At 38.1% G+C, this 21432-nt stretch overlaps 1 protein-coding gene across 3 annotated transcripts in view; it reads left to right on the forward strand.

Annotated features, from left to right (window-relative positions):
- Window positions 1–21432, forward strand: part of mdga1 (MAM domain containing glycosylphosphatidylinositol anchor 1) — a 217687-nt gene that overhangs the window by 163860 nt on the left and 32395 nt on the right. For all 3 annotated transcript variants that reach the window (XM_080299800.1, XM_080299801.1, XM_026171878.2), the window contains exons 12-16: window positions 5486–5666; window positions 5812–5835; window positions 9783–9935; window positions 12143–12298; window positions 17895–18025. In XM_080299800.1, coding sequence (XP_080155926.1) covers window positions 5486–5666; window positions 5812–5835; window positions 9783–9935; window positions 12143–12298; window positions 17895–18025 — 645 coding nt within the window. The remainder of the gene's footprint in view (window positions 1–5485; window positions 5667–5811; window positions 5836–9782; window positions 9936–12142; window positions 12299–17894; window positions 18026–21432) is intronic.

A 21432-nucleotide genomic window follows, 5' to 3' on the forward strand; every position in this document is an offset into this window, starting at 1 on the left:
GGCAGCACTAGGTTCAGGACGTGCACCATCTGCAGTGACCTGTTGGAGTAAGGGGAAAGGAAAGAAGAGCACAGAGAGAGCATTACATAGAGAGGTCTCCACTTAGAGGGATGAAGGCAGTGGTTGTCTGCAGCTGCCACAGCTATGGAAACGCGGGTGTTTCCAATTGATTGAGAAGTCGAGTTGGTGAAGTCTCCTTTGATCCACTCAAAACAGTCCTCTACCAACTGTACAAACGATGACTAGCTGACACTGGAGTCTCTCACTGCTTGTGTGCTGAAATATTTCACTGTGTGTGCTTACACTGAAGCTAGCTGATTGAACTCTGTTATTTCACTTTGCTCTCTCTTCATTTTATGATTTTTTTCTGTAGGCTTGTAAATCAAATTTATAAAACTCTGGTCTTTTTCCTGACTGACTCTAACCGCATCTTTCCATTAACCTCGTATGCAATAACATGGCCTTGGTGAATGTTTTTGAATATCCTTATTAACTCTTGCCAATCAGAAACTACTTTTTTACTTCTGTCCTTACATACACTCACTGGACAGTTTATTAGGTACACCTTGCTTCAGAACTCCCTTAATTATTTAGGGCAAAGATTCAATAGGGTGCTGGAAACATTCCTCTGTGGTTTTGGTCCCATTCTATGCACGTGTTGAGGGTCACATATGGCAACAGACTCAATAAACTGATCTGCAAGGCCAGTAGTGTTGTGGGGATGGAGCTGGACTCCTTTAAGGTGGTGTTGGAGAGGCGGATCTTGTCCAAGATAAGGACAATGCTGGACAACACCTCCCCCCCCCCACTCCCTGATGAGGTAGCCAGTCACAGAAGCATGTTTAGTGAAAGACAGATTACCCAAAAAGATTGGTTGTGTTGTATAATCACAGATGCTCTTCTGCATATCTTGGCTGTAAAGATTCATTATTGTATTTACTGTTGCCTTACTGTCCCTATTGCTATAACTTCAATTGCCTTTCTCCCTGATTCTAAGGTTATATTGAACATATCTACATTCCTCAGTGACCTGAGTTGCTGACATGTCATTAGCTGATTAGATATTTGTGAAAAGATGTTCTTAATAAAATAGGCTGGTTAGTGTATAGCATGTTTGCATTTTAAGAAAACATGTTATACACGTTTTCAAGAAGATACAAAACCAGGAACGTTACACATATTCTCCCATTGTTTTGTTTTTTTACAGTCAGCATGATTTTAAAACTAATGTAAGGAAAATATCAACCTGGTAACCAAGAAACCTCTTTAGCCATCTTTAGATGGAAATTAGTCAGCTAACTCCCTTCTAACTTCTAAGTCCATTAAACTTCATAAATCCTGTTTCTCATGATGACTGGATGTTAAACTTAATTGTTACACCTGGTAGAGCAGCCACACTCATCATTTTATTTAATATGAAAGAATTTAGACAGTTTTTAACTCTCAGTGATGTTGCAGTGTTTGTTTGACTTTGGAACCTGAAGAGGACCTGGAAACAGCTAATGACATCAGACTTAAAGAGTGAATAGTCTCTCTCTCACACTAGCCAACTCGTTTTATTGCCTAAACCACATTGACTGGTTTTGGTGCCTAAACCTGCATATACACTGGAAGCGATTTGCTCATTGCTGTGAATTGCTTTCAGTGTGTATGTTGCTTAAGCCTAAGAAAACATCAAGATCAAACCAAACAACACACAAAAATGAAGCTAAAGCCTAAAAGAAACCAAAGAAAGTGTAAAAATCACGAATTCAGTGTGTGATTCTGGTGACAAAGTGACTTACTCAAATTCAGCTATTGCCAGAAATGAAATATAATTTATATTTGTATTCTTTCCATTTCTTTGTTTGTTTGTTTTTATCCATTTTTATTCAAAAAATCCCTTTCCTGTCTGAATATTCTTCACCTCTTTTCTATATTGACCAGTCTAAACCCAAGTTGTGTGTGTTATATCACTGAAGTTGTTCAGCTAGTAGCTGACCTGCCTTCACATAATAACTATTCAGGTTCTTGCACTCTAAGATTTAGCCACACACAGTCACACAAAGTGTCTCTGTGCAAGCACACAGTCCACATTACCATATATATGAGAGATGAAAAATATTCATGATGAATTAGAGTTGTACATTAAATCAAATATAGGAATAATTTATGTACATAACTAGCCCAACAAGGCAGATACACACGTATGTTTGCACACAGATAGACCACATAGGCCTTTGTAAGCATAACTTTTCAATAGACAGAGTGCAAAGAAATGCATCAAGTATCAGTAAATTGCTGGATCAGTCATAAAAGAGAACCATTAACAGACGATAATAGAAAAATTAACCTTAGCACAAGGCTGCCTCGCCGTATGCTGTCAGTCCACATTTCTGTCATTTACAGATCACTCTGCCTCCATGGTCCTATTTCATAGCACAAGTTCTCCTGCTCTTGCCCTCTTTTACACAATATTTGTCTTGTTGTGTCTTTATTAAAAGTCCGATGGCAATACAGATGAAAATGCTGTTTGGCTGAAAGTGTCTGTACAGCAGGCAATATGTCAGTCCCACTCCTGTCTCATTCTGTTGTTCCCTTTGTACTATTTTGTTGCACTCTTACCTCTTTCCCCTTGCCTGTCACATAGACTCACACAAATAAGCATAGAGACACTGACAATATGTCCTGCTGAGGAAAGCAGAGAAAGACAGAGGCAGGGTGAAACAGACTTCAACCTGTGGTAGGAGCAGCTGGCTTCTCTAAGTCACACTTCAGCACCTCATTGATCCAGTGGTCCTAGTTCCAAAGAGTGTATGTGCATGTGTGTTAAAGTCCCCTCATAGTTTTTCAGTATCATTAATCTCCAGCGCACTGCATGTACGTGTACACACATACACACTGCCCACTCATTAATAAAGGATAATATATTTCCAAAACTCAGGCAGATATTCACTCATCTCTTCTTGCTAACACACACTCTATACATTTTAAATGTGCATAACTTTTCTTTCCTGCTGTATTCCATATAAATATGCATATCCGATGTGTGAGCAGAGTGTAAATGTTTTTTATGGCTCAATATGAGCATAAGTTGGTGCTAAAAGGGTGCAATTCATAGTCTTCTGCATCATATGATAGTGTAAATGCTCCAGCAACGGAGCAAATATCTGAGGAAATCACTCATCTGCAGTTGGAGTTGCAGTTGATTACAATAAATAATAAGCAACAACAGCACCAAAAGAATGGACAAATGATATTCATATCATGCCCTATAGTACTTGACAAGACTCGTTGCTTTTGGAGAAATTGAAGCCGTAAACCATTTTTGGCCTAAAACTTTATTAGGCTGTATTATTGCTTTTACTTAAAATTACCTTCTTCGAGTTTTTAGTGAATGGATCATTAGGTCCATTGTATATCAGCCATGGACTGATGGTCTCAAGTATTTTGGTTAGTTGCATTGCAACAGGAATGTTGGATGTTTGGATGTTTGTTTGTTTTTTAGCAGTTCAGTTTTTAGATACAATTTATACTATTTTATACTTAAAAATATTTAAGTGGAAGAAGTGGTTTTTTTTGTTTGTTTGTTTTTTTCTGTAAGCAGTTATTTAGCTTTCATGGTCTCTATTGGTGGAGCTACAAAAGGGATCGCCAATGTCTGGCAAAAAGGGCAAACTTCATTTTGGAAGAACTGAAATGGAAACACCAAAAGTGGCACTGAGAAAAGAAGTTTGCCATCATGGCACAATGTCTGGTGAGGATGCATGGACTTGATACCAAGCATGTTGCTGAGCACACACTTGGGCTGTGGCTGCCGTTGGGGTCTCGCACAGTAATTGGAGTTGTACAAAGTTTTTGGCAGGCCAGGCAGGAGTCAGCTCAGTCTAGCAGAGTTGGAATTTGTGTCAGTATGTAGACATCCAATGAAAACTGCACACCTTAACTTGAGGGAGGATGTCAGAGCATAGAGTACTATAGCAATTATAGCAAAAGTAACTAAATCCACCAGTGATTTAATGTTAAATTAGAACAGCAATTGAGCCTATAAGGGCATTTTTAATAGATATACCTTTATATAAATCTATATATATATTTTTATCGCAGTGTCACTCAAGAAGTATGAAATGTCATATCTAGGAGATCCTAAATCCAAATTCATGCTGAATATAAAAAAAAATGTGTCTGTAATTATATGATGTTCACAAAACTTCAGCTGCTGACTATCTGAGAAAACTGTACAGGAGACATTTATCATAAACACAAAACCATGTGCACACTTAAACACACAATACCCGCAGTATACACACACTTCTGTGCTGCATGTGTTACCTGATAATGGCATGCTGTGGGTGTACTAAGCTGTTATGGTGGAGTGGCTGACCTAATGCATTAGATTGAGCTCACTGTCAGGTCTTTAAGTAGCTGGGATCAGAGGCAGATACACAGCTAATGGATCCTTCTCTCCGTGGGTGGAATAACACAGCAATAGCTCTATTTAATGGAAAAAAAGACTTAACTTTAAAAGAATGAGAAGACGCCAATTGGTTGAGCTCAATATCTTAACCATTTTAATATTTCATGATACACAGCTAAATAAGTTATTGGAAGTTGGGGGGGGGGGGGGGGTTTAAAGATTGTATTTATATTTAAAAGCATGCATGATTGAAAAGTGCTGCTATTAAACAAACTTATTGAGTCCCTATTGTGGAAACAGAAGTGGAAATCACATAACTTGCTCAGAGCACTAAAACTAACCAACAGGTATTTTTAAACATCAAAATTGATGTGGGAGACCACTGATATACCGAAACTAGTGTAGCCTCTTCTGGCCTTTAAAGCTCTTAGAGAGAATCAATTTTAGGAAGGCAGCTTGTATACTTTATTTTGAAAATAAAGTAGACTGAAAACATACCTAAGCTATGTTGGTTGGGAATATACCCCAGAAAGGTAAGTTTATCCCTATATGTAATTTCACATAAAAACATACACTAATGTGATTTGATAATGAGTTGTTAAAAAATGAGCTGCCATGTTTTAATTTTTTTATTTTTTTTTTGCTCCAAAAAAACTTCAACCCTGTGTCTGATGTTGTTTGTGTATTTAAATGAAAGTGCTGGGGTATTATGACTATTATACTAGTAAGGACTAGGATTGCATGAAAATCCTCCAGATGCGAGATGAGCTGGAGTTGTTAAATGAGTTGTGGCTTTTTCCCAGTGACTTCTGAATGACGAAATTTTAGGACATCCAAGTAAAGTGATAGAGCTAATGGGGTATGACCAAAGATGAACGAACCCAAAATGAAAAGAAAGAAAGGGGAATGGGAAATATGCCTGACACCACTGACACGTCCTTATGTGACTCCTTTACCCTTTCTCCTACTCAGTCAAATCATTGTATGTACAGTTTTTTTTACACTTTTGACCAAGTACATTTGCACATTAACAAGCCTTCATCTTTTCTATTTGTGTGTATGTGTTTGTGTACCTATGTACGAATGCAGAACAAGCAAAACCTGCTGTCAAAACAAATAGACCTCAAGGGTAAGACACCAGAAAAGGGTGTTCTGATGTCCTACGCAGTATCAGACCTGAAAATCCCTCTGTCCTACGAGGTCCGGCTGGCCCCTATTACCACCTACAGCACTGGGGACTATGTCAGTCGAATCATCCAGTATTCAGAACGTGAGTCTCTCTTAAAATCCTCGATCTTTGTCTGCAGTCATTAGATATTTTTTTAATCCAACCATATACTTACACAGAGCATAGATCAATTGATGGGATGTTCATGTTTGAGTGCTAATCAATATTATCATAATTCTTTTTACAGCCTACACTTACCCAAGACCTTCAGGTGAGACTCAACTGCCATCCTTTGCTCTTGTACATTTGATCACCTTTAACTTTCTTTTTCAACCTGATTTATGACAGAGTGGTAAAGAGATGAAGGCATGTTGAATTCTGATGAAGGTTTAAATAAGCATGTTTGCTCCAAGCAGTGTCAGCACCAGTCTGCCAAGGCAAAGGTTCCCAACACGCGACCCCGTGACTCATGACCCTTAATCATATTGTTGCGATGAAAATAATGGGGTAACAAAAAATGATGGGTGAAACAAGCTCTATAGAATTTTAAATGTCTTGAAATGGTGACAATGGGAGAAGGATATCAGGTCGGTTATGATGATATGATTGGCTAGGCTTGAAAAATTTCAAATACAAAATGTGGGCCATTCTGTATGTTTTAAACTTGATCAGGCTATATTAAAACTATGTTCCATCTCATCATAGATTTTTAGTTCCTTTCTCTCTCTGTTAGCCCCCTCTGTCTGTCACAGTTTTCCACCAGCGTCTATCCTCTCTCTTACCATCCCTCTCTCTTTTTCTCAGTCAATTGCATCTTGTCTATTTTCTTCATTAAGAGACACGCAGCATTTTTCTGGCAGGAGTGTCAGTTGGCTCCATCAGGGTGAGGCAATTAAAACAACAGCAGATTGGAACAGACTGCGAGAACAACAGTGTAAATTGAAAGGAGCGCATGTACTAGAGCAGGGTGTGAATAGTAATAGATTAGCTCCCTGAAACAGAGAGGCGCACACACGCCGTCCTCTTGGGGAGCACAAGCCATATGCATCTGCAGCGGACTGTGTGTGTCCGGGAAGCTTTCACTGATGCTGTCAGCTTGGATGGTTTTAGATGGCTGTTGTTATACTCTCTTGGCTCAATTTTCATTTGTTTAGTGAGTCTCTGATAATTGCTCTCCAGATGGGCTAATGAAGGTGACTACACCACGGAAAGAAGGCTCTTTATCTTGCTTAACAAGAGACATTAACATCAACGACGACAAAACTCGGGGTGTTCTTCAAAATATCTTTTTTGTCCTTAATGATCTATGTGACAGTATCAAAGTGTCTCTCAAAGCATATTAATGGGAAAACATTAAAAGAATCACATAGCTCAGAGAAGATTAAATGTTCAGGGAAACTGCATCTCATTAAAGCTTTTACCTAATTGTGTTTATAGATTATATTCACAAGGTGTCAACAGCCAGTAGGAGCACTCAAAAACAAGAAAGGTAGACTCGTACTTCTACTGTCAGGTCCAAAATATGTCGAACAAAGAAATTGCAGTTTTGCCCTTACACACTTGCACAGTGGATTTTTAATCAAATAATCAATATTCAAATAAAGTGCAGACCAAGGTTGTTATAGTTAACTAAAACTAAACTAACAACTAAAACTAAATGTGCAAAAAACATTTTAGTTAAATAAAATAAAAACTTATTAAGAAAATTGAAGCTGGCGGAAATGATTTTGTGAAAAAACTACCAAAAATAAAATGAAAATACAGAGGAAATAGCCTCAGTTTTAGAATCTGCTAGTTTGGTAAAAATGATATTACAACTTACCACATGAGGCTGTGATGGGTGCGTTTACTGAGATTTTGGATGTCAAAAAGACTGCGAATCAACTGCTTTCAAAAAGTGCTGCTTTTTATTACAATAGCTGTGCTGATTTTTCAAAATCTTTGCCTCTGACATATGCAGGCTCCATTCAGTAATAATTAAAATGACTAAAACTAAATGAATCTACTGAATCAAAACTGAAATAAAAACAAAACAGTCAAAATGAAATTGCATAACTCTGTAGCAGCTTTAATTCAACAGTTGACTGACACGTAGTGTTATGGTCGTTTTTAATAAAGGACACATCATATTTGACTTTAATCAAATATTTAATTTGTATTTTAGAGCTTTTTACAGTCATTTTAATTATAAGACCCAAAGAGAGCACATGTGAGGGATGGAATCATTTGGCTAAAAAAACAAAACAAAACATAAAGCAAAATAAATCTATTAGAGGCATGGTAAAAATTAACTTTATTGGAGTAGCCAATATCACAATCTGGTACGTTCTTTTCAAGATTGTACCAGATTGTGGTACCAGCTCAGCAAAAGCAAAAAGCCTGAAAGACCACAGAAGACAGTTCCAAAGTGTGATGACAGAATTTTTTATGGTTAAAAAATAACTTAAAAAACATTCAACCAACTCAAGAACACTTTCAAGAGTTACACATATTATTGTCAAGGTTTATAAATCAGAGACATTTTCAGGAGTGGAAATAAGATGGTTTGCAACAAGGAAAACACATAAAAGAGCCTGCCGGGGAAAAAAAATTCTTTGGACTAATTACAAATTTGTACCAGAAGGATGGTGAAGAGAAAAGTATGGAAAAGGACAAAAAACGACTCATGATCAGAAGCATACCACAGTATCCATCAAACATGTTGGAGGCAGCGGACATAGGTTAGGGCATGTATGGCTGCCAGTGGAACCAGGACACTAGTCTTTATTGATGATGTGACTGCTGACAAAAGGAGCAGAATGAATTCTTAAGTGTGCAGGGCTATATTATCTGCTCAGATTCAGCGAAATGCTGCAGAACTGACCCGATAATGCTTCAGTGCAAATGGATAATGACCCAAAGCATAATGTGAAAACTACTTTCTCAAGGCAAAGAAATTGGGCAGTCACGTGATGGACCCAATAGAGCATACTTCTTCATTATTAAATACAAAATTGAATTCAGAATGGCCGACAATCAAGAAGCAACTGAAGGTGGCTACAGTAAAGGCCTAGCAGAGCATCTTGTGGGAGAAAAGGAAAGGATTTTCGTCCAAGCATTAAAAACAATCCTGTTAGTTTTTTTTTTTTGTTTTTTTTTGTAAAACCACTTGAATTAAAGCTGAATGTCTGCACTTCAATCACATATTGGTTGATTGATTTAACATTAACTGTGTAGGTGTGCTGAGGTGAAGCTCCAACAATGTGTTTTGGTCCAACAACATTTGTTTTTTTCATATCACACAGTTCAAGATAGATTTAATGAAATCTTGGTCTCAATCTTTCTTGCACTTTACAAGGTCAGTTTGAGGCATGTCAAACTGTACCATGAATGTGTGGTGAACCATAGCACTCCCAACATAGCACTCCCAACCGAGTGTATAAGAGCAGAGGCATATACACTTGTACCACCCGTCTGCAGTTTTATTTTGAAAATGAGTCAGTATTATGGTATATTCCCTACATGCCAGTGTTTTCTTGTTTTGTTGGTTTGATTTTAAACATAAATCAAAGCAGTCGTTAGTACACTAACAATATGAACTTTGCATATTCAACGAACTTTGCTAGAACCTGTCTTTAGCCTTTAAGTTTCCAAACTGGCACATTGTATTTGACTCTCACTGCTATTTAAAACTACAGAATTAGATGAACAGCCACAAATTTTACAACATTTGTAATTGCCATATGTCTGGATGACTAAATATTTAATACTGCTTTTATTTTCATGATGAGTAGTAGTGTTATACAATATCAGGTGAGCATTTTTTCACTGAATTGCACAGTCAATACAAAGGAGAAGACTTGAATCTAATGCCTACTTTAGTGCAATTCATTATTCCAGGTATTTTTAATTTCCTTTTTTTAATCGTTTTACACAGTTTTAGTCTGAGAATGTAAGAGTCATACTTTCAATTATACATAATATGTATACCAGTGCCTCCTACGTGGTGCCTATCACTTTGTCAGTAATTGCCTAGCTGTCTGGTTTGAAGTGCACATTGCAGAGGTCATTATAGACCTTTATAGATGTTGCCATTTGTTTCCTGGGGAAGGTGGGTGAAAAAAAAAAAAGAAACAGCCTTGTATGTCATCTACAGTTTGTAATGTCACCCACTTGACATGTCAGTGATTTAATGTGTTTTTCTATCTTCTTTTTTTTGTAACAACACACACACCTCAGACCATGTGTGTGGCTTTGAAGATGAGCGCATATGTGGCTTCTCTCAAGACCGGAGTGATATCTTTGACTGGACGAGACAAAATCACCTGACGCAGAATCCCAAGCGGTCTGCGAACACTGGGCCAGACACTGACCGCAGTGGAACAAAGGAGGGTGAGAAAACTATGACTCATCTAAACTGAAATACAAATGTAATGTGGAAGTGTAAATTCAAAGGCACAGAAACAAAACAAATGTGTATGTACAGTCAAGATCATTCATCTTCAGACAATGTGCTTTTTTGCTGTTGTTGTTGTTGTACACGCACTGTTGTGTTTCACGGCAATTATAAATAAAATATGGGATAATACATTAGTGTCAGGTCTCAACTTTAGAGTGAGTAGTTCTACATTAACATACAGGGAGTGCAGAATTATTAGGCAAGTTGTATTTTTGAGGAATAATTTTATTATTGAACAACAACCATGTTCTCAATGAACCCAAAAAACTCATTAATATCAAAGCTGAATGTTTTTGGAAGTAGTTTGTAGTTTGTTTTTAGTTTTAGCTATTTTAGGGGGATATCTGTGTGTGCAGGTGACTATTACTGTGCATAATTATTAGGCAACTTAACAAAAAACAAATATATACCCATTTCAATTATTTATTTTTACCAGTGACACCAATATAACATCTCCACATTCACAAATATACATTTCTGACACTCAAAAACAAAACAAAAACAAATCAGCGACCAATATAGCCACCTTTCTTTGCAAGGACACTCAAAAGCCTGCCATCCATGGATTCTGTCAGTGTTTTGATCTGTTCACCATCAACATTGCGTGCAGCAGCAACCACAGCCTCCCAGACACTGTTCAGAGAGGTGTACTGTTTTCCCTCCTTGTAAATCTCACATTTGATGATGGACCACAGGTTCTCAATGGGGTTCAGATCAGGTGAACAAGGAGGCCATGTCATTAGTTTTTCTTCTTCTATACCCTTTCTTGCCAGCCACGCTGTGGAGTACTTGGACGTGTGTGATGGAGCATTGTCCTGCATGAAAATCATGTTTTTCTTGAAGGATGCAGACTTCTTCCTGTACCACTGCTTGAAGGTGTCTTCCAGAAACTGGCAGTAGGACTGGGAGTTGAGCTTGACTCCATCCTCAACCTGAAAAGGCCCCACAAGCTCATCTTTGATGATACCAGCCCAAACCAGTACTCCACCTCCACCTTGCTGGCGTCTGAGTCGGACTGGAGTTCTCTGCCCATTACCAATCCAGCCACGGGCCCATCCATCTGGCCCATCAAGACTCACTCTCATTTCATCAGTCCATAAAACCTTAGAAAAACCAGTCTTGAGATATTTCTTGGCCCAGTCGTGACGTTTCAGCTTGTGTGTCTAGTTCAGTGGTGGTCGTCTTTCAGCCTTTCTTACCTTGGTCATGTCTCCGAGTATTGCACACCTTGTGCTTTTGGGCACTCCAGTGATGTTGCAGCTCTGAAATATGGCCAAACTGGTGGCAAGTGGCATCTTGGCAGCTGCACGCTTGACTTTTCTCAGTTCATGGGCAGTTATTTGGCGCCTTGGTTTTTCCACACGCTTCTTGCGACCCTGTTGACTAATTTGAATGAAACGCTTGATTGTTCAATGATCACGCTTCAGAAGCTTTGCAATTTTGAGACTGCTGCATCCCTCTGCAAGATATCTCACTATTTTTGACTTTTCTGAGCCTGTCAAGTCCTTCTTTTGACCCATTTTGCCAAAGGAAAGGACGTTGCCTAATAATTATGCACACCTGATATAGCGTGTTGATGTCATTAGACCACACCCCTTCTCATTACAGAGATGCACATCACCTAATATGCTTAATTGGTAGTAGGCTTTCAAGCCTATACAGCTTGGAGTAAGACAACATGCATGAAGAGGATGATGTGGACAAAATACTCATTTGCCTAATAATTCTGCACTCCCTGTATAAAGGACTGCTGTGGAAGATATTTTATTCTGACATCATTTCATGCATTAAAATGTTCAACTCTCAAAGCTGATTTAGAGTTTGAAGTTAACATTAGGACTTGAGGAGGTGTAGGAAATGTCAAACAACTTGGAAGACCAAGAAAAAAATTAGATTGTTTTTCCTCAGTTTGTCTAATTTACTTGTGGAACATGTGATTAAATGTGTTAAGATATTTTTATCACATAGAAAATAAAGCAGAAACTTGGCAGTAGCTTATGACCCATTATGTTACCACAAACCTCCCAAAAATGTGTTGTTATCCCAATACCTACAGTCTATAATTTACATTAGAGGGTTTTATTAGCCTTTTATTATTATTATTAATATTTCTACTCTTCATCTTTTTTGTTGACTCTAGGCTACTACATGTATATTGAAGCATCACGCCCACGTACTCAGGGTGACAAGGCTCTTCTTCTATCGCCACTTTTTAATATTACCTCAAGCAAGGGCCCCAAAGGAAGAGTCCCATACTGCGTCTCCTTCTACTATCACATGAAGGGCAAACACATTGGTAAGTCGCAGAAAGAAGAATAATGCTCGCACAAACATATACACATACACAAACATTATTATCTCCTCTCATATGAGAGCACAATGGCGCACATGGGTATACAGGGAACAGTGTACTGGTGCTCTCTGCTATCGGGGTTCTCATATCGCTCTTGCCTCTGTCAAAAGCTGAACCCTATGCTTGAACCTTGCTTGCAAAGCGTGTCAGACAGAAAATTGTAGGTCTGTGTGAGAGAGTGTGTACGTGAGTGCGTGTGTATATGTGGGTGAGAGGTGGAATGGAAAGACCGGGACGAGGGTGGGATGTAGGATGCTACAAAAGTTCTGTTTGTATGTGGCTTCTTGGGTCTCAGTTTGTGTGTGTGTGTGTGTGTGTTTTGTGTGTTTAGAGGTGGTTGAAGGGGGCAGTGGGTGTGTGATTTATGGCAGTGGCAAGACACAATCAGTCACTTGGGCGAGTTGTTCATCATAATATGCTCTGTCACACAGCTAGAATGCATACATCTAGGAGCCCTACACACCTGCATGCACACTCTTACACTTTTGTGCACACACAAAGACACACACATGCACGCACGTGCGAATGTGTTCTTTTAAAAAAGGGGGAAAATGGCAAACCTAGCAAATACATAGAGGCACACCTACATTTATCCACAAACACACACACACAATATTGATTTATGTGTCCATAGCCCAAGCATACATGCTTTAATCTAGCATTTGTTACCTGCTGACCTCCCTGTCTCCTTAGGATGTGTTTGGTTTAAAAGGGCACAGTGTATTGTGTGTGTGTGTGTGTGTGTGTAACCAAGTGTGATAATGTAATAGTTAAGCATATTCAAGTTCAGAAATGCAGTTTATTAAGACAAAGATTTGGGCACATCTACCACAGAGAAATAGCTTTGCACGCACAAATATTTCAATGGCATGCTAACAATAGAGTAGAAATGTTTCCGTCAGGTTATTCAGGCTTTTGCAGTAAAGAGAGAAACCTTAATAGATCAGAAAGAATGAGCCAAAAAATGGCTACTACTCAAAATGTCTCTGCTTAAAATAGAGGTGGCCTGACTGTTACTATAATATGTAATGGCTGTTTATAGGTGGCAGATTTATAAGAGATACTGGAGCACTTCATTTCTTATTGGGTAGTTTGGTCAAAGGTATTTTCGATGTTTTGTAATGAGACAGTGAAACATCAGTTGCACTATGTTTGCATATGATTAGCACATTGTGTTACCACCGCTGCAAGCCCTCTCTCAATTTCCAGTGCTGTTTGTCCCAGTCTGTCCAATTTGTTGTTGCTTTAATTGCCTTACCTTGGCAGAGCTAACAGTTTTGCTAGGGAGACACAGTGTGCCTCTTAATGATGGAAAGAGACTAGATGAGGATAAGACAGGGGGTCAGTGAGAGATGAGACAAGACAAGTGAGGGGAGGATGAGGGCTGGCCAACCTTTTGAAAAAGGGAGATGGTTAATGATGAGACTGAGACCAAAGTGAATGGTAAGAAAAATACTGAGAAAAATTAAGCACAGAAAATAGAGAGCCTTAGAGAGCCTGTTGATGTCCAGAAATAGTGAGAGCATGCTGTAGTGCTAGCCAGTTTTAATGTACTTGATACATAGTGTGCTAAAAGTGTTAAAAGGTTGTATATATTGAAAGCATTTGGGCACTTTGACGCCACACAATTTTCAGACAAGATGTTGAAATGCTGCTCTTTTCTAGCCCACATATAGTTTGCTTGTTTGCAATCCTAAGAGTTTGAGAGTTTAAAAGAGGTAAAGGCACCTTTCAAAGATTTTGCAAAATAAAATGAGGGCAGAAAGAATAATGCCCTTTCCTCACTTTGGATTGCAGGTTTGCAATAGGGCAGCACAAATAAAGACCTCCCCAGGTGATGTGTTTTTCTTTTCACCTTAATATGTTTATCTGTGGGCTTGCTGGCAGCAACAATAAACAACATTTAATTAGTTCTGTTTGGCATTGGGTAGTATTTTTTATGGCTCAGGTTTGCAATGCCATTGGCAAGCTTACTTGGAATTACTGGATTATTTTCACTCCAGAGTGATTGAAGACAATTAGTTCCTGTATGCTGTTTGAAAAAGTTTTATTACACTTTAAATCACTTTGGCGATATAAATGTTAGCATAGTATTTTGCACACACAACTTTCTTTTTAATTATACACAGGTTTTCTAGATGCTTTTTATGTCTGTCTCTCACTTGATAGGTTTAGGTCCCTATCTTCAGGAAAGCATCAGAACCAGCCTCTGCATGGCAAAGATTTAAAAAAGGATTCAGGCATTTACTAAAAACACTGAATAGTATTGCCCTTTGGTGACAGAGGCTACAAGCTTCAGTTTACTCTGGACTCTTCAGCATTGCTTTCAAAGCAAACCAGCAGCAGAAGCATACCAGACAGGCCATGAGCCTTATTTAGGATGAGATGAGGGATGGGGGGAGATGAGAACCCAATGTAGGCCTTTCAGATATCAAAACAAAAACAACTCATTTGATTTAAAGTATCGCAGTGCATGCCCGTCTGTGTGTGGGTCTGTGTATCTCTGCTCTGTCTTCCCCGATCATGATTCCACAGACAAGTAGCCTTGATAGAGCTGTGCCTTCTCCTCTGCTTGCCTGACACTCTCACCAGCATATACTGTCTTACCTCAGTCCAATCAATAGACTGCTTATCAGAGTCCGCAAACACTCTTTTGGCTGTGTGTGTGTGTAGGTGGTGATGGTGGTAAGAGGAGAAAGAGAGAAGAAAGGAACTATGAGTAGTGTTAATGTAGTGTTACATTAAGAGATTGGGTTAAAAGGTAATACTATACATCAAGATTAGGTCTTGCTTGCAGAAATGCTGCTTTTTTGAACTTTGGGAGGTAAATATTTTCTAACATTTAATGTTTGTTCACTTCTTGAAAATGAAATTTAAGTTCCAGTTGGAAAACCTTGTAGAACACTGAAAAACCTATCTGTTAGATTTCACCTCATAGAAGAGCAAGTAACCTGTAATGTTTTTAATGTAGTAATATAGCTGTTCCAACGCTATCAGATCATTATTTTTACTGAGATCCAGACTTTACAAAACCATGCAAAATATACTCAGTGTTAAAAAAATGATTTTAGACATTTTGGTATATGTGATCTTATTCTTTTTCCCACAGTTACATAAAAAAGGTAAAATCTGTTTTACGTTTGCATTTTCACTGTGGAGAACTGTGTTGGTCAAGTTACTTGAAAATAGTATTTAGTTACTAATTACTGATTATTTCTCCAAGAAAGTAATGCCATTACTTTACTGATTGGTTATTTTTAAAAGTAATTACTTACTTATTACTGAGTCACTTTTTAAAAACATGATACACAACCTGAATATGTAATAAAGCAACAGACCTTTCAGCCTAATCCCATTTTTTTCTGCGTAATCCATCATATACAATTGAATCAAATGAAAAAGTCTCTTTTTAAAAAATTTTTTATTAGTTTTAATCTTTTAACTTTATGCAAATTGCATCAAGCAAAAATTTAATTATGCAACAGTCTTTGACTCGAAGAAATTAGTTTAACATTTAAACCTTTTTTGTGCATATATCAGCATATAAAATAAAATACTTTTTTTGTGTTTACACTCACTCTTTCAAATAGATGCAAGTAAAACACATCAAAACATAAATAAAATCAAAGATTCAGCAGCACAAAGCCCTGTCACTCTTAAGTCTATTTTCACCTGTTTAGCAGGAGTGGGTGGAGATTTGCCCGGTGCTGCAGCGGTCATGTCAGTAGGGGGATCCAGGGGTTTCTCTGTGAATTTCACATTCCTGTGGCAGCTTGTTAGGTGCTTGCTCAGATTTTAATTTTAATTTTTCACTGTAGAACGAAGTTTCCTTCCCGTGCAGAGTGTACAGTGGGCGCTAATGTTTTTGCCACTTTTCACGGACTAAAGTAATGTCAGGACTTCCAAGCTTTAAATGCTGCATGGTCGTACTCTCTCTCACACTCTATATTATCCATTGTTGATCTACTACGCACGTCTGTTGCTGCCACAGACGTCACACACTCGTACGTCATTGTCATGAGACACTCTCACAAACAAAATCACGGTTTAGTAATGCAGTAAGGCAAAGTATGGGGAAAGTAACAGTAATTTCATTACTTTTTTGCAATAGTAATCCCTTACTTTACTCGTTACTTGAAAATAGTAATTGGTAACGCGTTACTGCTCATCTCTAGCGGAGACTAGACTTTCCTTATAATGATCACAACCATGGGAAAACAGCTTTACTGATTCAAAGGCAGCAAAAGAATCATGGCTTTCAAAAGCAACTAAATATGGCATATTATTTTATGTAATTCACACAGAATCTAAAAACTCAATAAGAACAAGATGTTCTTTGATTGGAGTCATGTTTGGTTAGTGGTTTGCTGGAGGTATTGGTGGTTCTCAATATATATCGACTAGCTACTGGCTGTAGCTGTTATCAATTTGGCTTCCACTAAAGCCACTTTCCCCTCCTCCCTTGTCACAACGATCACTACAGCACCTCCACATGTCTGGATTTTTTTTTTAAATGAGATGCCCTTCCTGTTATCAACTGGAATCAAAACAGCCATCTGCCACTTGCCAAACAAATCTTTAAATCTGTGTAAATGTGCCAGAAATGTTTAATTAAACAGCGTCATTTGTTTTATTTGACATTTTCACAGTGCTAAAATATGTAGGGTTAAGGTGAAGACTGGATTGACAGTCCGATAACACTGCTTCCCTCGGTGCCCACAGACAGTTGAAACATGTTGCTTAACTGCTCAGTTGGATCCTTCCCCTAGTATCACAAATCTCCTGTGACAAAGTATGATGCTTAGTGCTGCCAGCCTGGTGATTTTTCCAGGATTTAAAGAATATAGGCTTATAGTTTCACAAAACAATGATTGATTCCATTGTGTAAGCATAAGTCTATAAGTACGTATACACACACACACACACACAAATATAGTATAGCATAGCATGCCTCCTGCTTGCAAATTTGTTTAAGAGACTCGTGGTTGGTTAATGTTCCAATTAGGAGCTGGCTGGGGATCATTAAGAAGATGAATGATTCTCTCACACCTACTTTTAGAGACCCGAAAGAGACAGAGAGAGGGGAAAAAAGAGATGGACACTATTTGGATTATTTCTCCATGGCAAGTAAAACAAAAGGGTAGAGTTTTAGACTTGCTATATTAAATATACAGTCCTCACAATGGTAATAAAATGCAACAAAAGTCACGGCACCTTTAGCTATTGAAATCGGAATCTTGTTTAAATATTTATTATAGTCAGTTTTATTTTGGGGGACAGACTCAAATCTCAACAGGATGATAGTGTGTTTCACAAATTTCAGGAGTAATATTTGGCCATTCTTCCAAGACAAACTGATCTTTGCTCTAGTATTATTATTATTATAATTTTTTGCAGTGGAATATATCTGTGTTTGGTAATGACCATAACTATAAAACCAGCAAGAGTGACAATGACACTGAGTGTTTCTAAATTCCTGTACATGTTTGTGGCTGTGTTTGTCTGGATGTGCGGCTGCGCATGGGATTTTTTTTCACAGGTACTCTCAATGTTTATCTGCGAGTGAGAAGCATAGCCTCTGTGGACCGAGCAATGTGGACAAAATCTGGTCATCAAGGCCCAGACTGGAAGAAAGCATTCTTTGATGTTACCCCCAGTGGACCCTTTCAGGTAAGGCCTTTCTGATTTCTTTGCTTCGTAGGATTGGTGATTACAGAATCAGCAGTCACATCAATAATAAACACTAGTGACCTAGTGACCAGTAGGAGCCATACATGTCGATAATGTGGTATGCTTAATATCGTGAGTGGCTTTTCCAGTCTATATTTCTATTTGCAAAGATGTCTCTTGATTGTAGACCTTAGTATTTCGTTGTTTTATTAATATAGTGTACCAGATTTTTGATTTGGCCACTCCCAAAGTTATTTATTATCTCTCTGATTGGTTTTTTTTGTTGCTGTTTCGCTTTTTTGTTTGGTTTTTCAGACAAATGATGCCCTCTCTCACTTGCACAGACATCTCTCATACTTAAAATTCTGTCAAAAAGCTCCGACGTAGAAATTCAACTCTTTGAATCCAGTTCAGATATTATGTTTGCTTCATTTGCCATGAAATAACAAGAAAACAGGTCTCACCTAGTGCACAAAACTGTGTGTCAGTCAATTTTCCAATTAATTCTAACCCTTTGAACACGGGGCACTGTGTATAAAGATGGCTGTAATTCCTAAACAGTTAATGCGAAATCTTTTGAAAAACCCTTAAAACTAAAGTTGAAAGTCTGCACTTCAATCACATATTGATTGGCTAGTTTAAAATCCACTGTGGTGGCGTACTAAGGCAAAACTACAGAAGATGTGTCTTTGTCCAACAAATCATAGACCTAACTGTATTTTGACAAAACACACAAAAAAATCTATTTTTTGTCATCTCTTTCATCTGTGGGATGTCCCTCTGCCTCAGCCATTTTCTCTCTACTGTGTCTTTCCCAAGAGAAAAGTTCTCCACTGCGCAAAGCCAGCACTGGGATTGTATACCATGAATTAATGGAAATGAGGAAATTCCCAAAAAGGGTTGGTCTTGAAACACTGCTTGAATTTTTCACAACATATTTTAAAGACTGACATTTAAACCGCCCAGAGATCTACTTCCCAAAATCACTATCGCTTTATATTTATTGATGTTTGAGTTAACTAATATCCAATAATCTCATTTCTCTTCTGTTTTGGAAGAGACTTTCAGCTAGCATAAAAACAAATACAGTATTTAAGCTTTTAGGAGTGGGTTGGTGCAGTGTGTTGGGAAAGAATTCATACCCCTTTTAGCGGTCATATATCCAGTCAGTCCTCCCCTCAGTGGCTTCGACACTGCAGGTGGACATGCTCTGCAATGTGAGAGTACACCCAATGGAATCAATATAATGTGACATTATTATATATCAAGTTATACAAATTTGTGTCAAAAGTAGTACTAATGAAGGCAATGAAAAATATGATACATATAAATTAACCCCAAGCTTTTTGTATGACTTGTGTGCATTTTTCATTTCTTAAATAAATGTGGATACAGGATTTTGACATTTTAGCACTGAGGGCATTATTGATAAATGGGGACCTTTGATTACACATCGGGCTCATTTTCTGCTGAATGTCAGCAGCAAGCCTATTCACGTAGTAACCAGAAAATCATTCACTTCATCAAGAATGTGCTAATCTCACGGCTGGCAGCAAGATTTCACACAGATTTGAAAGGTCCAAATGACATAAATGTGCAGCTATGCATACAGCTTTGACCTCTAAATGAAAGTAAACAGACATAAACATCTGTAGCTAGTGGTGATCAAATACAATAAATTTCTATAAATACTGACGCTTAATTTATTTGTTTCCAGAAACAAAACAAAAGAAAAACATCCTGGCATTTCAAACAGGTCTTTAGTATAGACTGGACTGGCTCTGTTTTGGTGCTAGCAAATGTGTTGGTCCCAAATATACAAGCCAGTAAATGAACCAGAACCAAAAATGTGATTGTTTCTTTTGTAGTTAACTCTGTTGTGCTTTTTATACAATGAGCATTCAACCTAATATAGTACCTTCTGCATGGATGGCATATTTATGTTGAGGACTGCTTGCAAGCGTATTTCTTTAGCCTCTGGGTTGGTTTAATTCCTATATTGCTTCCTTAGTTTTAGAGGTACACAAATGGACAGAAATACAAGACCAAATCTGTTGGGTTTTTTTTTTTTTTGTTTTTTTTTTTTAAGGATAACAGCTTCAGTATAACTTGGAATTAATCCAACAATGAGGTCCACATGAGGAATAAAATGTCATTTTTCAAAAAGATATTCATTACTTTTTCATTGCTATTTTCGTTTGTACAAAACCTCCCATACTGTAGTTCAGATCTGACTGCGAAGGCCCCGGCATGTGATTCACACAATTTTTGCACTATGAATACGACAATTGTCTGCCTGGAAGAGACCAGTCTGATCACATGATAAAAGTGATGACTCGAAATAACTTTGGATTGATTAACAGTGGCTTCTACCTCTAAAGGTACGAGTGAATCCAAAGGGCATAACTAAGACACCAGATTTTGTACCTGTGGGGGTCAAGGGCACTTTTTATTCCTTTTCATTAGTCACACATCTGGACTTGCACTTGCACTTGCACTTGATTAAAGTTGCAAGATCCTCCTGTTAAAAGCCTGGTGGATTGTGAATTGTGTGTCACAGACAAAACAGTGCTTCTTAGTTACAGTGTAGGTAGTTTATTTTCAACTTCTCCCATGAAGAGAAAGTAATGCAGCTGATACAAAGAGAGAGCACCAACTCAATGTTCTTGCATTTGCAAAAAACTCTTCATGAAAACACTAGTTTGACAAGAACTGGCATACTAACTTGTGATTGTACAGTAGGAAACCTAGTACTTCAGTAAAGGAACACGCACTTGATTGGACGGTGACAATTCAATTTACTGTACAAAGACAATTGCAAGAGAACTACCTCAGGCCTTCTACACCAGCTGGTGATTTCCGATCTCTGATTGTTGCTTATACAAGAACTGTTACCCTCAAATGAAACTCCATTTAAAAGTCTGTTCGACTGGATTAGAAAATTATCCGAACTATTTCTCAGTTCAGTTCAAGGGGTGCAATTTTTCATGCTTTCAGCTGTACAGTCATCTTTTCTTGTTTAAGTTCACCGGAAGTTTAAAGTTTGGGTTACAGTAACTGTGCACATTCAGTCAATAGTGGAAGAAAATAGCCTGGAAGACATAACAGAAGAAGCGCCCGTGTTTGAGCACTGTCTGTTGACACATCCTTGAAGTCCCTTCGGCTCTTTGGCAGCTGCGCTTGCAGTTAGTTCTTCCCTGTTGGCATGTGGCAGAACAAACTAGATGACTCAGTCCTTCTTTCTAACTGGACATGATGTTTCCTTTCTCACTCATTTTTCCAGTTTTTCTTACTCCATGGGTTTGTTTGTGAGTTTGTGTATATGTGTCTATTTTAGAATGTTTAAAATCCAGCGGAGGGTGAGAAAAAGGGAGGGCAAAAATGATGACAATTAAGTTTTGCTATGT

The sequence above is a fragment of the Astatotilapia calliptera genome, chromosome 1 (genome assembly GCF_964374335.1).
Source record: "Astatotilapia calliptera chromosome 1, fAstCal68.1, whole genome shotgun sequence".
NCBI lineage: Eukaryota > Metazoa > Chordata > Actinopteri > Cichliformes > Cichlidae > Astatotilapia > Astatotilapia calliptera.